This window comes from Cheilinus undulatus, linkage group 8, assembly GCF_018320785.1.
Source record: "Cheilinus undulatus linkage group 8, ASM1832078v1, whole genome shotgun sequence".
NCBI lineage: Eukaryota > Metazoa > Chordata > Actinopteri > Labriformes > Labridae > Cheilinus > Cheilinus undulatus.
This window is the reverse complement of record NC_054872.1, coordinates 35,130,564-35,139,472: the sequence shown is the minus strand read 5'-3', so window position 1 is coordinate 35,139,472 and position 8,909 is coordinate 35,130,564. Positions and strand designations below refer to the sequence as shown.

The 8,909-nt window shown below is 39.2% G+C and overlaps 1 protein-coding gene across 2 annotated transcripts; it reads right to left on the bottom strand.

The window, feature by feature from the left end:
* Positions 1 to 406: 406 nt before the first annotated feature.
* On the bottom strand, positions 407 to 2,468 carry apoeb (apolipoprotein Eb). 2 transcript variants are annotated; one of them, XM_041793698.1, is made up of 5 exons: positions 2,376 to 2,468; positions 2,120 to 2,185; positions 1,869 to 2,022; positions 1,492 to 1,779; positions 407 to 1,413 (listed from the first exon to the last, which is right to left on the bottom strand). In XM_041793698.1, exons 2-5 carry the CDS (start codon positions 2,160 to 2,162, stop codon positions 1,068 to 1,070), a joined length of 831 nt encoding a protein of 276 aa, XP_041649632.1. In that variant the 5' UTR covers positions 2,163 to 2,185; positions 2,376 to 2,468; the 3' UTR covers positions 407 to 1,067. The 2 variants fall into 2 exon arrangements, with proteins under 2 accessions (XP_041649632.1, XP_041649631.1); XM_041793697.1 differs by having other exon boundaries at positions 2,331 to 2,419.
* Positions 2,469 to 8,909: the final 6,441 nt, after the last annotated feature.

Below are 8,909 nucleotides of genomic sequence, written 5' to 3'. Positions count from 1 at the left end.
TCCCAATACTAAAGCTTTGATTAAAGGGCCTGCTGATGCATTTCCACATTACATATATTTAATTTGGATCCTGGAGAGTGAAAGGGCCTACCAATAACTATTACCTCACAGAAGATAATCTTGCCGTTTACATGTATTTCCTGCCGTTTAGAAGATATATAGAATCAAATGCTGGGGTACTTTCTGATCAGCCTACATGTTCACCATAAGTTGCACTGTAGGGGCAGTAGAGGCATTGTCTTCATCCCGACCAAAGTAAGACTCTAAACTGCACCTACATTGTATTCAGTGGATAAGGCTTATTCTACAATATTGGATCTCCTGGCCTTACTGCAACCAAATCCCTTCTTGAATAATAGATAAGTCTTCAATGTTTGATCAGTGAAACAAACAACAGAAACAGCTCTTATTTTCTAGGTTCTTTATTCTCTCAGCACTGTTCAGCACGTACCAGTGATCAGACAGTGGGCAGCATAGTGGGCATATGACATGTGAAACACAAGGGTCACTGTATAGTCAGACTGGAGAACACACAGGCAGTACTTTGTGATTGTCATATCTGCATTGTAAGTAGCTTTACATTCCACTATTCTGTGACACACAAGGTATAAGAAATGCAGGAGGACACTTTCCTGTTACAGGATCACCTTAAGGAAATATCAGAGCACTTATCAAAATAAAAGACACTTGTGTTTGGTGCATTAAGAGATGATAAAGTGACCTCTGAGGTCAAAACTTATAATTACAACCAAACAAAACGTTTGGGAAAACATTAGTGGTTAAACTTGTATAGAAATGAAGCATATAACACATATTTGTCTCCTGTTTGTGGTTTAAAGGCTGAGATACCTCTGTTCAGTGACAAAGGGAGTCAATAGGACAAGAAAAGGAATTTTCATCCCTCTTTCCCTTATCATCGCCCTTACCCTGAACAATAAGGCACTTAACTGATTATCTTATCTGTAACTCTCAACTCCCCCCTCACTCCTTTTCAAGGTATGGAGTAATCAGTGGATCTGACTGTAAACAGTGGACCACTGACTTGCAATAACCCTCAGAGTCTTTCTTTACATGGTGGTGGTCTCCTTGACCTTTTCCACAATGCTCTCAAACTGCTCACGGATCTTAGCGGCGACGGGGGACAACAGCTCAGTCAGCTCATCGATCTTGCCTTCCAGGGAGGTGCGCAGTTCCTGAGCAGTGGACTCCAGCTGAGTCTTGATACCCTCAGCCTGGGTCTCCAGCTGCTGACCCAGACCCTCAGCCTGGCTCCTCAGCATGACGGAGATGTCGGAGAATTTCTGGGAAGCGGTGTCACTGGCCTGCTGGACGATGGGCTCAACTTGTTCACGCACTGCTTCAAGGTTCTGGGAGGTACGAGACTGGACCTCACCCAGGTAGGTGGCCACAGTGCTGTGGGGGAATTAGAAGACATTTAGATTCCATATAACAAAACTGAAAAGCTATGGTAAACTTTTTCACCAGACTCACTTGCGGATCTCCTCTGTGTCCTTGTTCAGGCGCTTCTTCAGCTTGTGGGTGTAGGTGCCGATGCGGCCGCGGACATCATCGGTGTTCGTCTCCACCATGGTCTTGAGCTCACCCAGGTATTCTGTGCTGCGTTCCTTGGCATCAACCATGTCCTTCTGGAGCCTGTTTACAAGGAGCTGCAAGTCCTGGGACAGCTGGCCGGTGGAGGTCTCTGTGTAGGGGGCCAGCTTGGTCGTGACAGCTTCAGTGTAGGTTTGGAGCTCTGCCATGGTGTCAGTGATCAGGGTGCTGAAAGTATAAGATTTAATGTCAAATAAGGATTGTAAATAAAACAGTGTTATCAGAGAACAGTGATGGCTTTAAAAAATTCCACTTACTCCAACTCCCGGGAAATCTGGGAGGCCTTGAGGTCCTGCACAACTCCATCGGCTCTCTGGTTCAGCTCAGACACATATTGCCAGAAACGGTCGACGCTGTCCTCCCATCCGTTTGGGGTAGCATCAGCCTGGCGCACTGCTCGAGCGTTGCAGCCTAGAAAAGGCACAATTTGACATTATTGATACAGGCAGAAAAAAATAAATGTATTCATGCCCATGAGCTGGAAAACCCCAGATAACTGTGCACTTACCAGTGATGACTGCCAGAGCAAGGATCAGAGCTACAGCCTTCATGATGGTTGGACAGACAGATACACCTGGAAGGTAAAGAAGAGGGGGAAAACAACCCGTTACAAACTAAGGAAAAGTGTCTTAAATGCTAACATAGTTGAATACAAAGATAGACTATATGATCATTTTAGCTAGCCAGTTTAGTCATTTGCTGTTCTTAGAGATAGTTACCTCAAGAAGAGCAGCAGAGTGATGTAGGACGGGCTGTGCTCTTACCTGAGAGGTTGAGTCTCCTCCGTGCTCTCTCCACTGTGACTGAGGCTTTTTATACACACCCAGAAGACTGCTGCTGCTGCAGGAGGAGGGGGAAGGGAGGGGGAGGGGTTGCTCACCCGCCTGTGATGACTTCGTTTTCACGGATTCCTGTTTTCTTCCACGCAACATGCCACCACAGCGTCCGAAGTTCTCCACAGGTTTGCATTGTCTCAGTGGGAGATTGGGTAATCTGGTTGTCACAAGAAAAACGGGGTAAAAGTTGCAAGATGAAAACGTGCTTAAACTGCCTTTATATTTTTAACACAGCTGATGAAGCTTAAACCAAAGTAACCCTTGCATGTGTAGCTGGTAGGATATAGAAGAAGAAGTATATATTTGGAAGAGGTTAGCTATTATTTTAGTGTATTTTTCTCAGATTAACATGTTTCCACACAAATAAGCGCAGCTATATTAGCTTACCTTGCACAAAACTAAATACACAATGAGAAGAAAGCAAATGCAGGGATTTTCATTTATTAGAAACAATAATAGTAATAAAATGAACTAATAAAACCTGTCTTGTATGGTCTTTTATATCTTTAGTAAAATTGTTTTCATTTATTTTTATTTTTGTTTGACCACTATGCTGATTTAAAGTAAATTTTAAATGAAATATAGTTATCAGCTTAAGTCACAGAATAATAAGTGCTAAACAGAGTTGAAGCTAATGCTAGGCTATCACTAACTTATGAGGGCCAAAAAAGCCAACTTATGCTCTCTTAAGTCTTACAATATAACATACTCAAACAGAGCCGGAGCTAACCAAAGCCTGCTGCTACTTTTATGTCTACATGATAAGGCAATGATGCTAATATTAATATGTTGGCTCAAGGTACACAAAGTTAAGTAACCAGAATTAAAGCAAATGCGAGGACAGCGTGACTTCAATGTTTGTGGCAGATGAAAATAATGACTCACAAATGTTGGGTTGTTAGCTTGAGTTGCACAAAATTAAAAACTTAACCAGAGGTGAGCTAATAAAATGCTTTTGATTATATATTTGTATGTTTATGAGAGAGGGCAGTAATGCTCATACAAATATACTAGTTTAAGTCACAGTATATTAAATGCTAAACCAGAACTGAAGCTAACCCAGGGCTAAAACTACCTTTATGTTTAAGGGGGCTAAAAATAATGCTAATTATGCTATATTGAGTCAAACTATAACTTGACCAGAACTGGTGCTAACGCAAGGCTACTGTTACTTTTATATAGAAAGATATTAAACTAACGCCAGCTATACAAATATGTTAGATTAAGTCACACAATATTAATAAAATAACCAGAAATGAACCAAAGTGGTACTTTTTGTTTATAATAGTGGAAAATAATGCCGGCCAAATGTATGTATATTTGCTTTTTTGCACAAAACTCAAGAAAGTCTGGCTGCAGACTGTACATCTGTAAACGACACTCCCACAGACTTCATTCCGCGTATGTCGGAATGCAAGTAACCACATTGCAAATACTACATACTCCATACTAAATACTACAGGCTAGGCACATTTCATAATGCTTCAGTATCGTGAGCTTTAGCAAACATAGCTAAAGCTAACATAGCTATGTAGCTGCTTTCTGAGCTACTTTTTTGCTAAGTTAGTTATGTAGCTATGTTACCCAAGTAGTATGCATCAAGGCAACATTTGCTGTGTTAGAATGTTTACATGGAGGACAAGCTTTTTTTCCTGCAAGCAGATAGTTTTCTCAGCTTTATTGAGCATTTTGCAATCAGGTTTTGAAGGTCAGGTGTTTTTCTTTTAACTTTTGTAATCCTTACCCTTGTAAATAACCTTAAAATATACACAGTCTTAATCTTCACTTAAACAACACGAGCTGCAGTTCTGGTTAACAGACTGTTTTACTGTAATAAACAGGTAGCCTCAGCTGGAAAGTGAACCCCCTACCACCTGAATGTGAAATGGCTCTTCACACCTGCATTTCAAATTAAAAGGTGCTGATCATTGACGCCACACCAACATACCCAGTACAATTCAACATCCTTCACACATCCTTGACCCAACCCCCAGCTCAAACGACACTGCAATTTCCTTCTTCTGATTCAAACTAGTATCAAAGGAGCTGAGATTCCTGGAAACAGCATCAGGCTGAATTACCTGTGCAGTGTACTTACTGTGCCATCAATCACCTTTAAGTGCTGCGAAGTACTCAAAATGTGTTCGCATTACAAAATGGGCATGTTCAGACTGGGGGACACTCATGTCAAGCAAGCCTAATTTACAAAAGACAGATTACAGGTATGGAGACGGGGGCATGTAAAGCTTTTTTGTTGTATTTTACACAGTAATGCCTGAGGAGAAATAAGTACTTCTCAAAGGAACTGCAGAAAAAGAACGAAATCATACCATTTTTTTGAATGTTTTTGAACAGATCAGTTCTTCCCTAGAAGTTTCCAAGATTTCATAACTGGCAAAGAAAAGGGAACAGTGAGTGCAGAATGGCTGTGTTGACCTCCCTCTTATTGAGCAAAACAAACTTGAAGTGTTTTTTCCCATCATAAACATACGAATACTGCCTTCATCAGACTTGCATGTTATTGTCACAATATCTTCAAGGTTCACAAAGATTCATTGACTCATCAGCAAGAAAATTAGACATTTCTGATTTTAAATCAAGTTGAACTTCTGAACCACAAATTATGCCGTAATAACCAAATATTTTGAATCAAGCAAGCCACTTACACCACTTAAAGCTGTTGTTGGAGTAAAATATAAAACTGTTATTAATACATGCCTACCTAAGCAATTCAGGATGTAAACTGCACACCATTTTTCTTTAGCCTTTATCCCATATATGAATATAATTTGCAAGCAGAGACAGGCTTTTTGATAAGAGGATTCAAGGTTGTTGTTTTTTTTGTTTGTTTGTTGTTTTTTTTTTTTGCAACTTACTTCTGCACAAGCATTCAGACTAACCTTTGCAGAGATTTAGGTTAGTGTCATCCTGATAGCCTTTTGTGACTTAAAGGTGCAGTGTGTAATAGTTAGCATAGTAGCCTTTAGCAGAACAGACATGATCATTTAGCTAATAAGGCCTGTCTAAATAAGTGTTTTATCACCTAAATACATACAGTTGTTTCATTTTTTGTTACTTTAGGATATGCCTTTATTCATTCGTAGGGATTGACCCACTCCATGGAGTCTGCCATCTTGGATTTTTGCATCTTGCATGTTTCTACAGTACCACAGAAGTGACTAAATAACAAAAAAAGAAAAAAAAAAAATTCATTTCCACTGATTACCACAGTGATCTGCAGAATTGAAGGTTGGTGAATCTGACTTTTTGCTGGTGTTAATACTACCCAATTTCACATACTGCACCTTTAAGAAAATTCCAGTAAGAATTTTGAAACTCATTTCTATACTGTGGAAATAAGTATATGAATCAGGGGCAACCCTTCATATCGAGTAATCTATCTTTCTAATTGCTAAAAATTACATAAAAAACATCCAACACAATTGCAAAGCCTGGTTAGTTGAAACTGTTTTAATGTCTTTCCTCTGTCTTTTTCTAGGTATAAAACACCAAAAACACTCAAAACAATGGGTCAAACACATTGCAAAAATTTTACATTTCAACCCCCAGTACCAGTCAGATATCATGCCCAGGTTGTAGCTCCTGATAATGGGCCTCTTTTGACTCTACTGACTGGATGTAAACAAGTAATGTATGTAAACAAGTTATGGAAAACCTCACATAGGTTTGGAGTGTCTGGGGTTATTTAAAATGCAGATAAAGTTGAAATAAAATGAAATCAGCTGAGTGTCATACCTGTTGAACAATCACTCGATCAGAATGTAAATTTATATTGTATTTACTTTGAAAATAGTCCAGTCTGAAGTCAAGTAACAGCATGCTGTAAACTAGCTTCACACTGAAAACCTCTTCACCTGGAACAATGCAAGTTGGTTTACAGAATATAGCTAACATTAGCAATGCTAGCACTGCTGGCCTTTAATCCTCTTTGCATGTTTGTATCAACACCCCGGTGCTGAATGTTGTCACTCAGTGCTTCAGTTATAAGTGATTATTAGCTGACAAAGCCCCTGGACAACTTTATCCCCAGTTTATAGACCAAAGAAGCGCTAAACCACCCCGATCTCATGAGTTGTTATAGGTGCTATCAGTTAGTGGTCGTTTATATCGGAGAGCATTGTGGCAACAAGGTAGTGGCCATTTTTTAAAATATTTTATTTTATTTTATTCTAATTTCAAAGGGACCATGTACAATTTTAAAGGTGGAAATATGACAGTCATCACATCTTACAGTCACAGTTGCAATTAGTGGTAATAGGAAAAAGAAAAAAAAAAGGTATTCATTATTTGGTCCACTCCTGGTACTGTTGTTGAGACATGCAAGATGCAACAATCCAAGATGGCGGAGTCCCAGGAAGGGACCCTGCCAGTTTAATCAAGAAAACGATTAAAAAACAAAAATAAGGAGAATAGGGATTTTTGCAAACCACTAGAAATTCGTATGATTTAATAGTTGCCTGTTTTGTGAACAATGAGCATTACATACTTTCTGCAAAGAAAATTATTTTAATGTTTAATTGTATCAAACTGGTATTTTGACACACATTTCAGGTGAAAAAAAATTGCACCTTCTGTGATTTGAAATTACAAGGTCATGTTGTTATTAAATGTATATTTTGATATTACCCAGCTGTAGTATACATAAAGACTTATTCTTAGTTAATAGAAATAAGAATAATTCATATAATCAGGAGATTAACTGAAGAAGCCTTTTGGAGAAGAGGTGAAACGTCTTCAAGAATTTGGAACCCGTCCAGTTGCCATTTGATCAATCTTGGACTAACTGAGACAGGCCTCTTATAAATATTGTGTTTCATTTTTACCAAGTTTGTTTTTCTCAGTGCTACTAAGGGAAATATTGCACACTGCACCTTCAGACACAAATGCTGCAATTTCATGTGATGTACCAGAGTTAGTACATACTACAGAGAGGAATTTACATCTGCAATCCCCCCAGATCATATTAAGAAAATTAACAGCAGCAGTGGCTGTGTTACAGTTTAGGCAGAGTGTTAGTTTGGGATTGTGGGCCTGAAAAGGAAGGGAAAAGTTTAATTTGTTTAACTAACCTGTATTTCTGGTGCTGACTAAAAGCTAATCACGTGCCGGGTTATGAATGTCATTTGTATTGATGACGGGAGATATGCAGTGTTTTAAGGTTTTATCCCTTTTGAAATAAGTATTAAGAACTGTTATGTTCAGGTATCAGCAAAGCCCAGTGGCGTTTTTCTTTGTGCCTGTAGTATTAATAAGTGGTAAAACAAATTGAAACTGGCTCGGCAGTGACAACTGTGACTTATCACTGCCCATGTGTAATGACTTTTGCCCTTAAGGACTTGGGCCCTTTGTTGTCAATCTCTCAGTTGTGTTTTTTTTTTTTTCTCAGAAACCAAACTTTACACAGGAACAAAGTTTAGATGTGTTGGACTGGTCAGGCAATTAGTTTCAGGGCATGATAACATTATTGTGAGATAACCCAAGGAGGTCATATAAACCCTGAGATACGGTTTTACTTTGTGGGTCTTGTAATAAATGAAAAGTTTGAATCGTATTTAGTCGTACAACTCAGGGTGTTTGCTTGCTATTCTGTTAAAAACTGAAGACTTTGCCACTACTGTAACACAGAAATGTGTGTTTTGTTGATCACTTCAGGAGGTGTGTTTGTTCAGCTAGATAAGTTGAGACCAGTTCAAACCCAAACATATCAAATGCAATTATCTTATTGCATCATTTTATGGAGAACATTGTTGCATAATGATGTTCCAAACATATTCAGTGGGTTTTGTCTACAGTTTAAGATTTGTGGGAAACTTTTACTGCCTTGTGTAAAACATTTGGCCACCAAACCTGCTAAAACGTATTCCCAGTGTGGAGACTGCAGGCATAAGTCTTTTGTGTTTGTTTTTCACAGTAAATCCACAGTGACTACATTTAATAACAGAGGACCCAGTGTCCTGATTGCCTTGCTCAATCATCAGGAAAAAGAGGACAGATTGGGAAGTGAAACAGACAGAATCAAGAAGAAACCATGAGGTAATACAGTAAAACACCTGACACAGCTATTACTGCTTCTTCTTTTGCTGCACGACAGCAGAGGCAATGTCCAACATTCATTCTCAGGTCAGGGTGTTTGTGAGGGCATCTGTTTGAACGAAAGTAACCCTAAGCCTGATGATCAGGATGACGAATTGTGTTTTTTGTGAAGTCTAGATGATCTCAGCCCTCCAAACAGACCAACATGTGTTTAGACGATTCAGCAGGGGTACTGCAGTTAACGGCTGTGGGTGAAAAGTTGTTGAACTGGATGATTAAGTTAGAATGAAGTGTTACATCCCCCCATCGTTGTCTCTGAGTCATAGTGGGATCAGCTGATGGGGATAGGTGCTGATGAAGAAAAGGACTGCTGCAAGTTACAGCAACATGTCTGTGGAATGAAAGGGT